A 17,066-nucleotide genomic window follows, 5' to 3' on the forward strand; every position below is an offset into this window, starting at 1 on the left:
TTACACTTTAACAGCATTGACTCAAGTTAGTAATTTATGCTTTGAAACATAAACAGTTTTCCTTTGTTTTGAAGAGAAGGGTACAGATAAGAAAAAATGCCTTTTGGACCCCTTGAGCCTCCACGCGTACAGTACATCGGGCTTTTGCTCAAATCCTGGAATTTGGAAGCGCCAGGTTTCCACAGGGAACATTAGCGCCATCTGTGGTTAAAGGGGTTAAACGAAATGGTCCTATCTTTTTTAATGCGAGCTTGCCCCCTTCCGAAATATTTTGAAAGTGCTCCTTTCTTTCCAAAAGAATCCTTCACCAAATCTGTATGCACTGGGGTTTCCATGCCTCGTTCCAGAGAGCCTTGGCCCAGCAGGTTCTCTTAGCAACCATTTCATCTTTCGTTTCCAGAGACTTGCAACAATTTAACCGTGGAAAAAAAAAAGAAGGAGACTGTATAATCCTTCAGGACTAGGACTCCCGTCAACCTGAACATGGGCAGGACACAACCTACTGTATGAATGGCACAAGGAAGGTGCGGCAGTCTACAACCCAGGACTCAAGACCTATTATTAATGGCAGAATACTTTGAGGGCATGCTATTGCAGTTTACCTTGAAGTGAAAGAAATTCCACATGCTAAACATTTAGCTTTTGACTACATGAAACGCACTTACTTACGCACAGCTGTCCAGTGTCGAAGGGTTGTGGAATTATGGGCGGGCGGAAAACCTAGTTTTCCTAAATAAATGAGGAAAAACTCCCATGACAGATGCCCCTGTTTTCAGAAGTACCAACCGCATAAATGTGCGAGCTTTATAAAGAGCTATAGCTGGGTCCATGGAGCTCACTCCCATTTGCATTAAAAAAGATTCTGCTTTCCGTGGATATTACGTGGGACGATAAAACACAAACAAACAAACAAATCATTGCAGAATGAATACATCTAAACCAGACATCGGGTAAAAGAAAGCAAATCTTTGTTTATAGGCAAATAAAGGAAAAGGTAATCTATCGCTTTAAGTCCAGATATGTGACGTCACATTCCCGGTTGACTTGGAGGGAGAAAACCGCGGAGGCACTGTACTGCCGAGAATGGGCATCCCCCCCAAACAATTATTGTAAAGGCTTTTTGTTTTGTAGTGCAGTAAATCAAAGACGAGACTTTAGTTCGAATGATGGCGCCGACAGAGCGGACAGGTTGTGTAGCCGCATGGTCCCAGGTGATCCTTTTCAGCGTGTCGGCAGTCGTTATCCTTGCGGAGCGAACCGCGCGTAAGTCTCATTCTCCTTGCAGTAAAAATGAATGCAGACAGAGGAATAGCTCGCTGACTTCGGTGTGATTTGCAGTAGAGCTTTCCGGGGACACGCAGTAAGAGAACTGCAGACTTTCCGGGACTGATGCAATGAAATTAGCGGCCATTCTTCCAATAGAATAAAAAGTAGCCCCTTTATTTTTATTTTTTTCCGGGGGAGGGAGAGGAAGAGGGGGAAGGGGCGTGTAGGGTGTTTGTGCACCCCCCCAGAAATAGAGCAAAAGCCATAACTATTCTTATCCGTTTAATTTCCTTCTCTATAATTAGTGCTTAGATTGCGCGCCTTTTCAAAATAATATTCAGGAATGAATGAAGGACTGCAAGTTCCTCCTTGCAAATGGGGCTTTCCGGAGAATAGACGGTTGAACAGTTACCCTTCTCTGTTATGAGACGAGCTTCATTAGGCTGTTATGACCGTCGTACACATAACGTGCTTAATGTACAGCAATGCTCGCCTTATTTGTTTCTGTCATTTTATGTCAGAGTTTTTTAATATGTGTATACGCTTGTGACAGTGCAACACTGCATTACATTAATGTGGCGGCAGTTATGGAGTTATGGATAGCGTGTAAAAATGTCTTATTGACTGCGAGATGGTATCTACAGTCAGACCAGCCAAGTTATAATAAAACTATACAGTATACAATAAAACATTAGATAAAATGTGTTTGAAGTGGTTAAAAAGAACAACAGTTTTTTTTATTTTTAAGAGTATGCTATGTGGGTGTGCTTTTGAAGGGAAGCAGAGCTGTGAAACAATGTATTTTAGGGGAAAGTCATATTTTCAGCAGCTGTTGATCCATGCTAGTCAGTTGTTTGGTTTTGGTAATCTTTAGCTGGGCTTACTTTCCAAAATGTATAAAGTATGAAAAAAAACGATGTATTTGACACGTTTAACCAATTATAAAACAACAATGACAGAGGAGGTCTAATGTTAACAGCTTTCACTGCCTTAAGACATACAGTAAAAATAACTTCTGATAGTCTTCTGCCCCAGCCTCGCTGTATCATGCTTTGTTGTGCTTGTTTGAACAGTGATCTTCAGCCTCGTGCACTACCTCCTGATGGGCCAGATGTGGTGGGCGGGGCTGACTCTGGGCCTCACCTTGCCGGGTGCTGGGGTTCAGGTGCTGAGCTTCCTGTGGTACCGGGCTGATGGGGCCAGGGGCTGGCCTCTCCTCCTGGTGCACTTTCTGCAGCTGGGGCTCTACAGAAGGTGAGCAGACCCTCCATACTTGTGTGTGGGAACGCATCTTGTCCTTTGCCAAGCAGCTGGGCAACATGGGATAATAATAATAATTGCTTACCTTACATTACGCTTTTCTGGGCACTCCACTCAAAGTGCTTTACAGATAATGTGGACTCCCCTCCCCCTCCACCAATGTGCAGCACCACCTGGATGATGCACCAGAACACTCAACGCACACCAGCTATCACTGGGGACAAGAACAGTGTAATGAAGCCAATTCATAGATGGGGATTATTAGGAGGCCATGGTTGGTAAGGGCCAATGGGAAATTTGGCCAGGACACCGGGGTTACACCCCTACTCTTTTCGAGAAGCACCCTGGGATTTTTAATGACCACAGAGAGTCAGGATTTCGGTTTTACATCTCATCTGAAGGACAGCGCCTTTTTGCAGTATAGCGTCCCCGTCATAGGACCCAAATCGACCGCAGTGTGAGCACCCCCTGCTGGCTCCACTAACACCTCTTCCAGCAGCAACCTTAGTTTTTCCCAGGAGGTCTCCCATCCAGGTACTGACCAGGCTCTCACCTGCTGAGCTTCAGTGGGTTGCCAGTTGTGAGTTGCAGAGTAATATTGCCGCTGGCTTAATGATCAAATGGAAAGAAAAAATGAGCATATTCTCTTACATTTCCCCATTGCTAATATTGTGAAGTTATCGATGGTGGTATATTTAAGTGAAAGTAAATAAATAGTGTTCTTGGTTTAATAATTGTGCAGAATTCGCTGCAGGGTTGTATGATTATTTTATCTGCCAGAAGCCGGAGAGTAGAATCATTGTGGGGTTTTGCCAGCTGCACTACAGGACCTGGTTGTTGCCTGCTGATGTTCTTTCCTTCTAGGGAAGCAGCTTTTGTTTGGGAATGAGTAGGAGAGGGCAGACTTATTGGTTGGCAATTAAGAGAAATGGGGCTGGCATGGTGGCGCAGTGCTGTGAGGCGCATTGAACACCACTGGGGCCCTGATTTCAATTCCTGGGGTGCTGTCTGTGTGGAGTTTGTATGTTCTTCTTGTGTTTGTGTGGCTTTCCGCCAGGTGCTTAGGTTTCCTCTCACAGTCCAAAGACATACGGATGGGTTAATTGGCTTCTGGGAGGATTGGACCTGGTGCAAGTGTGTGTGTGAGTGTTTGTGTTGATGTGGGCCCTGTAGCGGACTGGTGTCTCATCCAGGGTGGATCCTGCTTTGTGCCCGTTGCTTGCCAGGATAGGCTCTGGCTCTCCCGCAACTCCGAATAGGATAAAGCTGTTAGAAAACAGAAGGATGAGGAGAAGCCTTGTCCAGGGAGCTCTGCCATGCAGCCCAGCAGAGATCTCCCGGAAGGTCCAGGTATGATAGATAGATTGACCCAGCTCTGCCTGCACAGGAAGGTGTGGGCAGACCACAAGATCTCCAGAGACATCCTTGATTTTTCCCCACTGTTTTCTCCAGGCTGGCAATATCTTACCAGAGACAGGAATGAGACTCGTTTTTACAAGCTGCAGATAGATACTTACTAGATAGATATTTTCAATGTATTAATAACGCTTCTGCCTGTACAGATTGAATGAAGATAAAGTAGTATGAAGGATGTGTATAATACCTTGTCTTGGTTTAACTTACACAACTTGTGTCACCTTAAACCTGAAATAGGTCAAACCACTATGTGAAGGCAGTTTGTCCCCCCCTCTATTTTCAGCAGTATGGCAAAGAGCAAATTGTACTGTCAAAACAGAGGAGAAGAATATAGGAAAAATAAGATATTAAAAAAATGATTCTATATTGGAGCTGTGGGTCTCAGTCTCCCTTGTCTCTCTGGTTTTTGTTCCACCTAGGGCGGCTCTGAATCACAGGTTGTTTTCCAATTTCTGTTTGAGGTTTATCATTAAATTTCCTTTCAGCTTTTAAAAAGTCAAATGGAATTCCCCATTGATATCAGGCCTGTACTAATTATTGAGTTTCAGGGCTGCCTTCATGTGGGTGCACCAATTGAAATGTGACCAGGAGTTAAGCAGAAGGAAAAGCACTTGCTTTGTGTGTCTAAACCAGCAGATGTAGAAGTCCTTTAGTACCAGGGATGAGAACCATGTGGATTAAAGGATGTTTTGCTTCTGTGCCCTTGAACCTCAAGGTTTATTTCATAACTGCTTTCTGTCGACAGGTACTGGGACTGTATTTTGTGTTTCTGCCGGGCGCAAGGCACAGTAGGCGAGCTTGGGGCTGTGGTGATGCAACAAGCTGATGTTTCTGCATTGCGCCTGCTGGAGGCGCTGTTGCTCTCTCTTCCACAAGCTCTGCTGCAGACCTACCTGCTGATGACCACCGATGTGGGCTTGTTGTCCCCAGGCAAGTGTTCTGGAGAGGGTTTCTTCTGTACTGCAGTATAAGAACACATTTCTGTTGGTATGTTGGTTATATTCTGCAGCTGCAAAGGCAAATTAGACTTTCGCATTGCAGTATTATGAGTGGTAGCAGCAGTAGTATTTGTGTTAAAAGTGTTAGATTTATAAGCATTATTAGGCATTACACAAAGGGTACGAAGGTTTCTCCAGAATATGTGGAATAATTTTTACGCAAGACTCGTAACAATTAGACGTGGGGTAGGAATGAAAGATCAGCACCAAAGACTGTCTTACAAACTGTAGTTTGACAGTGCTCCCCAATTTGTTCTTACCTCTCAGATTCAGATTCCCAGACCAGCAGATCAGGGCAAAAGTTAAAGCAGGTGCACTAAAAGACTGATAAAAAAATTATCAACAAGAATTATCAGCCTTAAAATACTTAAGTTTCCTCAAGAAAAATAGATGCTATTGCCCTTTTTTGAATAGACGTTTTCCTCAAAATGTAACTTGCAGTCTAGTGCCATCTGAAACTACTTATATTCATCTACCACTTCCACTGATACGCCCCTGATGCGGGTTTGAGTGGGGAACTGAGGATTATTCCTCAAATCGATTGCCATGTCTTTGGTCTTAGAAACATTTAACTTCAAATAGTTATGTTCACGCCAAGTCATCTACTGTACAACGGGCCCATCTACAACTCGGTTCATCAACAATAACAATAACAGAGTCGTCTGTATATTTAATTATGTGTCTTGAGTAGGGGAGACAATACTCATCCCTGGGGGAAACCTGTGGACGAATACAGCCTGTTAGACACAAAGATCACTGAGTGATAGGTTGCTTTATAGGATATCTCCTCTGTTTTCCTCTAGTGGCTCTGTGTTGTGCTCTCTGCCTGCTGTCCTTGTCCTGGGCGCTGGTCCTGTACAGCAGGGCATGCTGCCTTATTCGACCTGGGCACCTGACCATGCCACCAGCTGCTCTGCTATGCCAGCTTCTCTGGAGGGTGGGCATGCTGGGTGCCAGGATCTCCAGTCTCATGTTTTTTGCAAGGGTCTTCCACTGGTGGGTCTATGGAGTTGCAGGTAAGGAACAGATGGGGCTGCAACACATTTAGCACCTCATAAGCACAGCACGGTGTGCCTTACTCATATAGTATATTACAAAATGGATAACCATTAATTTAAATTCAAAGACCATATTAGAAATTTAATTTTGTTTTGCAAATACTTCTCTGTCCTGTATTTCTTATGTTTTTCACCTTACATAAACACTTAGGCTCAGGGACAATGAAGTGAGATTTATTTCATATGAAAAGATAAAAAGGGAAAAGTACAGAATGTCACCTTTTTGTTTTTGGATATTTATGTGAATACTTGCTAAGGCATGTTAAAACAAAAGTATTTTAGTGTTCATTCCCCCAGGTCCACATAAATTTTGGAACAAATGTACTTTAACTTCTGTATAGTTAGTATTTGTTAGCATACCCCTTACATGCATTAATTGCTTCATGTCAGTGACTCATTGACCAGACTCTTGATATGTTCCTTTGAGATGCTTTGCCAAGCCTTAGCTGCAGCTACTTTTAGCTGAAGGGTTTTCAGACTTTAGTTTCCTCTTCAGCAAGTGAAATGCATGCTCAATACGATTCAAATCAGGAGGCCAGCTTGGCCAGTTCAAACATATCCACTACACCTACTGTACCTATTGTGCAGTATGTTTTGGGTCCTTAACTTGCTGCAGGGTGAGTTGCCTCTCAATGGGTTTGGTGGTATTTTATTTTGGACCTGGGCAGACAGGATGTTTCTGTACACCTCAGAATTCTTTGATGCTGCCATTGTCAGTTACATCATCAGTTAAGGACCAGTGAGTCAGTTCAAGAGGAAGCCCAAAGCCATGACACTAACTATACGATGCTTCACTTGAAGTCACTTGCAGCTCTTTTTCAGACTTGCCTTTCTGTCAGTTTGAAAGGTTAAGCATCATCTTATCTGTCCATAAAACTTTGTTCCCAAACAGTTGAGACTCATCTTTGTATGTTTTTGCAAATTCCAACCTGCTTTTTGTGCTGAAGAGAGGTTTGAAACTTGCAGTGTAGCCATTAGTGATGCGTGGGTTGACTCACACCCTAGGGCGGGCTCGGGTTAAAAAAAAAAGAATATTTTAGATCGGGTCCGGCGGGTGCGGGTTCGTTTCTCACAACCTCGGGCAGGTGCAGGTCAAAAAACAGCCGACCCGCGCGTCACTAGTAGCCATTGTGATGCTACTGTTAAGGTTTTCAGTGTGCAGTGAACTGAAACTGTCTAGAATGTCTTTGACTGTTAATTTGGTTTTTCTTCATAGCCCTAATGATTTTTCTGTCACAAACGGCTGTCTTCTTACTTGGATGATCTGGTCTTTGCCGATATCTTACTCCTCTAGTAGTTTCTTTCTTTTTCAAGACATTCCATAAGTGTTGATTTTGAGATGCCTGTAGTTGTAAGAGAGTTGTAGTTGTAAGAGGTGTTGTAAGAGAGTTGTAGTTCTAATTGTAATTTTCTGCGATCTTGTCTTCACAATTGCTTGCTTTTCCGTCATAGACAATTCTCTAGTTTTCATCTTGGTCTATGCAGACCCAAAAAGTATCCAAAGGCTGGAACCATGGCCATATATTCACGGCTCTTTTATGTCAGCCATTTGTCCCAATACTTATGCTCAGTTGAAATGTGGGGGATTGAATATACTAAATTACATTGTCTAACATGGCAAAATGTTACTCAGAAACAAAAGGTAAAATTCTGTATTTTTACCTCATGTAATAATCTATTAATCTTGTAGGATATGTAAATAAGGAAAGTGACACTTAAGTGATTATACTTATTTGCATTTTATTTGATAAACCTTCAATGGTTTTAGGTTAAAAAAGTGCTTGTTGTGCAGTCAGTGTCATTTGAATCACAGTATGTACAAAAGGTCGAACACTTTTAGATCAGAAATGCTAATGTCAGGAGGATTGCTGCTCAGGTTGTTGAAGACATTTTATTATCAATGATTTCCTATCAAGCGCTCGCAGTCTTGTGATTTCAATTAAGTCCAAATCAGCAGGCGATCTCATCTGCTTAGCTGAACTGGGAGGGGTGTGTAAGGAGTGTGGTGGTAGAACATAATTTTCTTTAAGTTGTGTTCCAAAGATACACACACCAAGCCTCCAGGAGAATGTCTGTTCAAGGTGTCTCTCCCAGGAGGACAACTACAGACATCTGAACGTCTGTTTTTAGCTCAGGTTTCAGGAGGCTCAGAGTGGTGTGGATGACAGCTGTTTGTTCTCTGACTGCAGGTTTCCACTGGCTGGTTGCATCATTTTGGCTCGTCTCTCAGCAGACAGATATCTGCAGCAGTACGTGGCACTGGCGCCTCTTCAATTGCATTCTGGGTGCTGTACACGTTTTCTTTTTTCTCAACGTGAAGGACGGTCCCTCTCGGTTTCGAGTGGCCGGATTCTATGTGGTAAGCCCACTTGACAGCACTGGGGAAACATAAACTGTAAAACACAATTCTCTGAAAAGACCATTCCTTTCATGTTTCTGTATGCAGTACCTTCCAAAAGTATTCACCCTCTTCCAGGGATATCCCATTTTGAATTGAATTACCAAAGCTGTACACTTTATTTTAAAGTGAATGTTTTAAATCCAGGCTTGAATGCACAAACTGAACACTTTTACGTCTGAAAGAAGTTAAATGTCAGCAACCTGCAAATACGTGCCAGAGCGTTTGCAATAATCTTGTTTCTTATTGCAGAAATGATCAATTTATGATGCCTTTTACTAGGCTTAACCTGTTATTAACATTGACAAATTTAGCCAATTTCCGCCTGGAATTTCCTCCTCCTTAAACATTTGTTATATCTCTGCAGCAGAACATTGCAGGAGCCTGGTTCAGGTCTTAAATTGAATCAAATTTCTTATATTTCTTAATGTGTCCACTCAGCAGACAAACATATGAAAAAAAAACTAAAAAACAGCAGGCAAAAATGTTTTTTTGGTCTTCAGAGGTCAGTTTTTTCAACTATATGCATGTCAAGGGCCTGAGATGATTTGAAAACCTTGTTCTAGGTGACTACTAGCTTGGATAAAAATCTGGGACAAATTGATCAATTAGAAAAAATTCTACATCATGTTTTGTGAAGACTGAACCTTTAATGAAATTTCACGCCTATAATAAAAAATCATAAAAATATTGAAAATTAGAATAATAACCATTGCAATTGCTATAAAAACCTTTAGACACTGCTAGAGAGCCTTTATCTGCTGTTATGCAATGAAAAAAAACCTCAGAGTTGCCTTCTGGTGTGAAAAAAAGGAGCACTGATAAGGAACTGAAAAAAAACTGATTGATTACTCCTTCTGAGTCAATTATTGGCAGCTTAAAGGCAGGCGGAATGCAGCATGAGGCTTCTAGAGGAAGTCTTACCCCCTAAGGGCTCTGAATGGCTGAAAATACAATGAATGACAGCGGTTTGTACCAATCAGATCGCCTTATTTCTAGCGGTCGTTCTGCAAACATTTACTATGAAGTCAATAATGTTCAATAGTCTCCAGGTCTGGAGATAATATTAGTCTGGGTTATTTTGGATATATATCATGCTTCAGAATAAGGTAAAAACATGGGATATATATATATTTGCTGGTTTTTGCTTTTGCGGTTTTGTTGGTAAAAATGTATGATATTGACATGCTGTGCTGGCCGGGTGGCCGGGTGTTTTTATTGGGATTCTGCTAGTTCATTAATTTATTGGTTTATTGCATAATAGTGTCATATCTGTGGAAACAAACTTTATGGTTTTGTTGTGATGATATTGGAGAATACGTGCATGTGAGAAAATTTGTGCAGCGGTTTAAAAAAAACATTGTTTATCTTGCATTTATCTTAAAAATTGTCATCTGGGGTGTCACAAGTGACCACAATCCGGGCAAACAGGTTCACATATTGTAAAATGGGTTTGCAGAAGAAATTACTCAAAGCACGTTGAATCACTTGAATACTGCTAAATAAAAATATAATGAAATCATTGCAAAAGTGTGGCAACTTTGCTTGCTCAGACTTTAAAACCTATCACAGAAAAGCCTAGAAGAATCAGCAGACAGCAATTGTCATTGAATTGTGACCGCGATTATATTGTAACAGTTTAATGGACAGCTCTCAAAGCTTCTTCATTAGACCACCCTTTGCATCACTTGAACAAAATTTAAACTATATGCAATAAATAAACTACAAAATTCAAAAACTTGCTCAATGAAAGAAAAAAAAATATCTTCATCCTTAGCTTGGTAGTTCCACACCTTTCTGCAACTGAAGGTACTCTCATGAAGTGGTAAATTCCACTCGTTCTTAGTACTGTAATAAACAGCAGATGCTTCATTCAGTCTTCCAAAGTACGTCACATGGACTGTCCCGAAAAAGACTGTCTAATCTGCTGTTAGAAATCAAAGCATTTCCCAGAGGATACTGTGTCTTATTTCTGAAAGGACCTCCTCCTCTTCCAGGTCATGCTGCTGGAGAATGCCACACTCCTGCTGTCTGCCTCTGACTTTCTCAGCGCTGCATCCTGGGATAACACAGGGGTCTCCACTGCAGTGCTGTGCAGTTTTCTCATGGGTGAGAAACAGATCTGTATGTGATGGGCGGGTTAAGCTGTGTAGACTGTATTTTAAGCGCTACCTCATTGTGGGTACCTTGGGTAACAGCACTTACTACTTGATGTAGGTGGGCTTTTAAAAGGAGTACAGAGCTTCTGATGTACTTTCCAGGGTTTTGAAGAGGCCATGCAAGTGACTGAAGTGGTCAGCAGAAAATATAGCAACAGAGTACCAGCAGATTCTCTGACAAAGAATGGGATTTTTTAAAATTGGCTACAACTGGCCAATCATTGACTATTTTTATTTGTTAAATTATTAAACTATTTAGGATATATGTATAACCTATTTTTGTTTGTTGAGATTTGAAGGTTTCCAAGATAAATGTAATCTGTGTGTTCCCACGTTGAGTAGCCTTTTTCTTCAAAATACTGTACATAGTTGCTTCATAGTTGCTGAAGTTACTTTTCCACACAACAGTGCCACTTCTCTCACTTTATAATACTTTATATTATTTTTAATAACTACATTTTTCAGTTTCTGAACACTTTCTATAACAATACATCATGTCAAAGATAGAAAAATTATGCTTGGTTTTTATTTAGTCAGTGTTTTAATGGACATGGAGATTAAAAAAAGACCAGGTGAAATACTGTATTAGAATAGAACATACAGTGAGTTACATTTATAGCATGTAATTCTGATTATAGTAAGACATTAATTAACAAAGCTGTTTATGTCAATGGTATACTGTATACTGCAGTTTTGCCATCATTTGGAAAAACAGTGTCAGAGCACTTAGTTTTTCTGTCCAGATACTACAAAAAACAGTATTTTCTAAATACAAAATAAGGACAGTTTATCAATATATCATTTGGATATATTTATGCAAGTTTATTTTTAAATAATGTATTGTTCATTGTTGCTTTTGGTCCAATTTGTCAATACCACCCGTCGGCAGAAAAGCTCTGGAGACTGACATGTTTCGCCCAAATATTCCAGGTCTCACCTCGTTGGTCTTGTATTACCGCTTCCTGCACCCAAAGTCCACGGAAATCTCCCAGAGCCTCCGCCATGGCCAGATGGGCAGTGCATGCTGGGAGAAAGGCGAATCTTCCTTCTCGTTAGGGGACAAGACCATGGCTGCCTCCTCTGTCCATGCTCCTGGAAGCTGCTGCAGGACAGGAGCAGCAGGATCACTAGTGGGACACGCCGGGACGTGTGGGGCTGAGCCTGGCGGGCAGTGTAGACACCACCACTGGCTGCTTGTGCGCCTGGCCCTGAAGACGGGAGACTTGGCTAAAATCAACCACAGCTACGGTGCTGGGGGAACGGCAGCCATCCTAGATGTGGAGGAGTTCATTCCAGAGACGAAGGACGGGCCTTCTTCCCCGGTTTCCGACTGGGAGCATGCTGTTATTCCCTTTTCGGAATGCCCAAGGGAGGAGAGCCAGAGTGCCGCTGATCCGGCCTTCCCTAAAGACCATGAAAAAGGTGGTAAGATGGAGATGGGGACTCCTTTGGGGTCTCAGGAATCTGAATTCAGGAGGGGATCCCCAGAAGGGAAATCCGTGCTGGATGATAGCCCAGAACCAAACGTCTGTCCCACAGAGTCCAGCTCAACTCTGTACTTCAGCGCAGACCCTCAGTCTCCAAGCAGTGCGAGCAACCCAGGCCTGGAGAAGGAGGTTCCTGGACTTGGTGCGGACAACCTGGGAGAACTTAGTCCCATATCCAGCGACATGACATATCCACATCAGGAGCTGAAGGGATTGCTAGGCAGGGTCGAGCCACGGTTCACTTCAACTCCAAAAGTGGAGCCAGGAGCTCAGGAATTCACAGGTGCCCGTGCTGGAGTGGCCAGGAGGCAGCTGGTCCCGTCCAGAAAGGACGAGGCTGGGCATTTATAAGGATCAGAGCTCGGAACCTGATGAGTTGCATCAGGCACAAGAGCACAGCTGTCCAATAGTCCCAAAAGTCCAGGAGAAGACAATGTTTTCTCTGTTGAAAGAGAACAAAGATCTTGTTTTCCTGTTGCACATGGAATTTTGCTGAACACTGCTGATAAAGTATAAACCAACAAGGTAGTGATGAAGCTCCTTTTTGCAGAAACTCTCTACATGTTTCATTTTTATTTGACTGCCTTTCAGGAGGTACGTATATCTGGAAAAATATTACGGCTGCTAGTACTAACTATGGTAATGTTGTTTAATTTATGATATTACAACCATAAGGTACAGTACCTGAGTGCTAATATTATGATAAAAATATTTTGCCTTGCTAGATATTATCCAAAATGCCTAATGTGCTTTGTTTTTAATATTTATAAACAATTTACTTTTCTTGTGTGCTTTTCAAACCTTTTTTTTAAAAAAAAGATTTTAAAATGTTTTTAAATCGTCATCATTATGTACAGTAACGCCTACGTTGATAGCGAGACCTGAAAAGAAGAAAAAACTATGCATGGAGTCATGTGAAAAACCTGAGATGACAATTCTGTGATTGAAATTCCTTTACATAATATAAGAGTGGCTAATGCTCTGCCGGTTCGGAGGGCATGCATTTTTCTGAAACACCTGCGATGATCCCTGCAGATGTGTTCATTCCCAATGTTTCAAATTGCAGGATCTTTATGGTACCGTAATACCTCATTATTCGATAAATGAATTGGTACCTGGACCCTTTTAACCCTATTCACCGGTCTGCTGGTAGATGTCCCATTACCAGGATATCACATAAGGTAACTGGCGTCCATTAATTAGTATTTGTGAGTAATTTTCTGTGTTGTATAAAAAGCTGCAACAGGCAATTTTGTCTGTGTTAGTTAACAGTCAGCAGTGTTGATCGATAGATTTTACTTGCTCTTTCATTGACACTCCAGGGAGGAATAAATATGTTGTACTGACATTAGGTACTTTTACCTCTGCTACTCTAATTTTTTATACTAAGTGATTGTGCATATTATTGAGTGCATATTACTCCTCTGTGATTTTCCTAGTATTTTAACATTTTAATGACAATTTAGTGGGCACGTGGTTTGGCCTGATAATTGCTCTAGGAACAATACTGCACGTACAGATTTCTTAAAACCTTCCGGGATATGTACGATGAAAGCAAATTGGCACCACAATTTTATCTCTGATCAAGTATGATCAGTTTCAATTACCTTCTTGTCAACTTTAGAATAGTTACGAAAAGAGGAGGCCATCCAAGCCATCTTGCTTATATTGTAGTAGCTAATTGATCTAATAAGCCTACCCTTTCAAAAACAGCTGGGCAGCTTTAACAACTTGTTACTGACGTCCAGTGTGAATAAAAACTGTCCTAAGTTCTAAAGCTTCCCTGTTGTTTTCACTCTGTGAATCAACAAAAGTGTTGAATCAGAAGGGGTCCATTAGGTTTTTTTTGTCAATGCCTTTGACGGTTCTGAATACATAAGTATCAACTGCTCGCAGTCTAATCTGTTTACGATGAAAAATGTTCAGTTTTTTAAGCCTGTGTAGAACATTCCTTTGAGCCTAAACAATTATTATGTTGCTTTTGTCCGGACTGAGAACAGAACACCAGTATCTTTTTTTGTATCATGATAACCAGCTGTACAAGATATACTGAATATACTGAATGAGGTCTTACTAATGCATTGTCCAATTTTAACATCATTAAATTGTATGCTTTTAAAAATATATCACACCATTCCAGTGAATTTTCCTATTGTGATGTGTATAAATCTAAGTTATTTCCATAAGTAGCCTCTTCAAGCTTATTGTTTCCAATTTAAAGTTTTATAGTTTGTGATTTTGCAGCATGGTTTAGTTTTATTTTTTCTGTACTCTTAACTGTTATACAAGTCCATTATCTGTACGTGAAACATGTACGTTTTCAGAATACCATCTGGCCCTGGAGATTTGCTTGTGTACTGTATGTTTACATTGAGTTGGCCTGAAGAGATTTTACCTTTAAGAAAAAGCTCTGAAATAATTTAATCAGTCATTTCTCTTTCTACATTTAAATGTTTTATTTCTGAGACATTTCATCCTGTGCCATTTTTTACTGCTGTAATACTGGAAAAAGTATTTTAGGGTCCATTTCAATATTTCTTTCTCTAGGACCTTTCTAGAATTCTTTGTAACCCATTATTGCAGTTCACTATATTCTGTGTTCTTTAACTGGTTCCTTATTTTTTTATTATTTTGTAAAGTGATTTTTTTTTCTTCTTACATTTATTTAACTACATGGCCACTACTTTCCCGACTTTTATGTGTGTACTCATGGGATAAAGCTGTTGTCATTCATTTTCTACCAACTCCAATTTTATCCTGTCCCACTTATTTTCTTGGTCAGTCTTTCTGAACTTGTCAACTTTTAATTTGGACACTTTCCATACAGTTTCAAAGTGTACTTTGCATAATATGCCCTGCATATTAAAAACGTGGAAACGTTGTCTCTTTTCATTTGCTTTCAGCATGGAATAAACCTTTACAGTACGTGTTTACGTGTTCCTATGCAGCCTGTGCATGCTGACGCAGCTACTGTACCCCCTCAGACCCCTGTTCACTTTTAAGACACTACATTGTCTGTCTCTCAGTTATGTCAAGGATGTGTTGCATGATTACAGTCCATGTCTTTCTGTGCCGGGGGCTGGGTGACACGGCCTTCTCATTTGCAGTACCACATCTGTGGAACTCGCTGCCGAATCCATTAGAAACTCTGCAACAGTTCATGTTATGCAGTTTTTCAATATTAATTTGAAGACCTTCAACGCTTTTGCTCTACACTTTTTATTTTACTTTCGTTTTGCTTCTGTTGTATACTACTGTATATTGTGTGCACTTTCACAACACTTTGGTTCCTTAAAGGAATTCAACAAACAATTTTATTATTACATATTTTACAATAGCTGGTTTTATGGTTTCCCAAGGAAACTGGTTGAAAAGTGTTTAAAACTTTTTACAATCATCTTGAACTCTTATTATGAAGACATTTACTCTGGGCCTTACATTGGATTTAAAGTGTTGAAAGGACGAAGGTACTGTAGACCACATGTGAACTTGTTTTATATGATGTTCCAGTTCCATACTTAATGACAACTTAATACCTTATGTTTGCCAAACCACTGAAATATCAGACTGAAACAGGGGTAACACTTCTGTAATACTATACCTGTAGTGTTTTAGAAATTATTTTGTAAGTGGACAATGCGCTAGGGAAATAGGAGCGGAGATGTTTAATGTAACTGTATACAGAAAGACAATGCTTTCAGTGGTTTATACTATATTACTATACTTTTAACTCTAGTTGGTCCTTCCTGTCTGAAAAATGTTTGTAAAAGCTTATAAATACAAGTGTTATTTCATTTTCTTCAGAAATGAGAGTCCCTTTAAGTACCATAGTTATATTTTATTCTGTATCTTCAGATTATTTTTTGTGTCTGAAAAGTGGCAAGTAATTTATGACCTTATTAAATGTTGTTTACCTCAGAGTTTATTACTATGCTTTCTAAAGGTTTTTTCTTATGAACTTATATAATGCATTGTATAATAAGACTAATTTAATTACAGTTTGTTTCATATATGAACCAATCATTCAGCTGTTTCATTTATGTATTTTAGATTTTTAGATGCTTTTTACAGAGAGATACACCTCCAATGCCATTGGTAGTTTTCCATAATTAAGAAATAAAAGATTTAAAATAAAATCACATGTTATAAATGTTAGATTTTCTTTTCCATTTTTCATCAAGTGTAGTTAGTAGCATAATTTGTAATGAGTCAATTTCAGGTCAGCTTTGATGTTAACTTGTAGACTTAGAGAGTGGTGTTTTTGAAAAGGGGAACCCTTACCAGAGAGGCATTGTTAGAAATAAATGGGATAAAAACATCATCAGCTTTTAGATTTAGATGTGTCATGAGTCCAGTAAACAGTCTAAGCCTAAAAGACAGTCAGTCTTGATATTTTAAGTCTGGAGGGATCTTATGTGAGAACATTTGCCCGTGGAGCTCCTAGAACTTAATACTGAGCTTTAGGAGCAGTTTACTCTCCTGTGAAACATGAATAGACAAATGAAAAACCAATGTGTACTGTAGCTCTGTGAAGAAAAGCTGAGCCCAACACCTAGCATTTGCACCAAAGCCAATGTCTTTTGTGCCTTTTTTTTCTTCCAAATATATATTCACAGGCTGTTGATATTCTGATAAAGTTTTCTAAATTGCCTGTGTAATAAATGGAAATTCTACTATTTCTTTTACCATGTACCAGCCCAGTGCGACGACCCTGTGCCAACGCAGGGAGAAGGAGTGAGTGCAGACAGGCTCCCCCCCCCCCCCCCCCCCCCCGACCCCCTCACAGACCTGTGTGTGATTTCACACACAACAAGCTCAGCATCTGTTTCTCTGGGAACCGAGCAGTAACCCCCAGCCGCACTCGGCCCGCTGAGGGAATCCCAGTGACAGTCGGCCATGTCCCATGTCATTCAAAAGTGGGCCACTCGGGAGCTCACAGATTGTTCTTCTGATAAATATACTGATAAATACCTTCTAATAAATATTCGGATATACTGTTTCATGGTTTTTAAATATCGCCTGCT

General features: G+C 40.5%; 1 protein-coding gene across 1 annotated transcript; it reads left to right on the plus strand.

The window, feature by feature from the left end:
• Positions 1–1,015: 1,015 nt before the first annotated feature.
• Positions 1,016–14,219, plus strand: LOC148839934 (XK-related protein 5-like). The gene is made up of 7 exons (XM_088938149.1): positions 1,016–1,263; positions 2,340–2,520; positions 4,688–4,872; positions 5,744–5,956; positions 8,188–8,357; positions 10,394–10,505; positions 11,486–14,219. Exons 1-7 carry the CDS (start codon positions 1,164–1,166, stop codon positions 12,391–12,393), a joined length of 1,869 nt encoding a protein of 622 aa, XP_088794275.1. The 5' UTR covers positions 1,016–1,163; the 3' UTR covers positions 12,394–14,219.
• Positions 14,220–17,066: the final 2,847 nt, after the last annotated feature.

Source organism: Atractosteus spatula, chromosome 2, assembly GCF_055471065.1.
Source record: "Atractosteus spatula isolate fAtrSpa1 chromosome 2, fAtrSpa1.hap1, whole genome shotgun sequence".
In the NCBI taxonomy this organism is placed as follows: domain Eukaryota; kingdom Metazoa; phylum Chordata; class Actinopteri; order Semionotiformes; family Lepisosteidae; genus Atractosteus; species Atractosteus spatula.

Bases quoted from the DNA above. Each gene is read 5' to 3' on its own strand.
- LOC148839934 (XM_088938149.1), top strand. From the start codon at position 1,164: ATGATGGCGCCGACAGAGCGGACAGGTTGTGTAGCCGCATGGTCCCAG. The intron at 4,873-5,743 runs GCAAGTGTTCTG...GTTTTCCTCTAG, and splicing joins TGTGGGCTTGTTGTCCCCAG to TGGCTCTGTGTTGTGCTCTC. The intron at 5,957-8,187 runs GTAAGGAACAGA...CTCTGACTGCAG, and splicing joins GTGGGTCTATGGAGTTGCAG to GTTTCCACTGGCTGGTTGCA.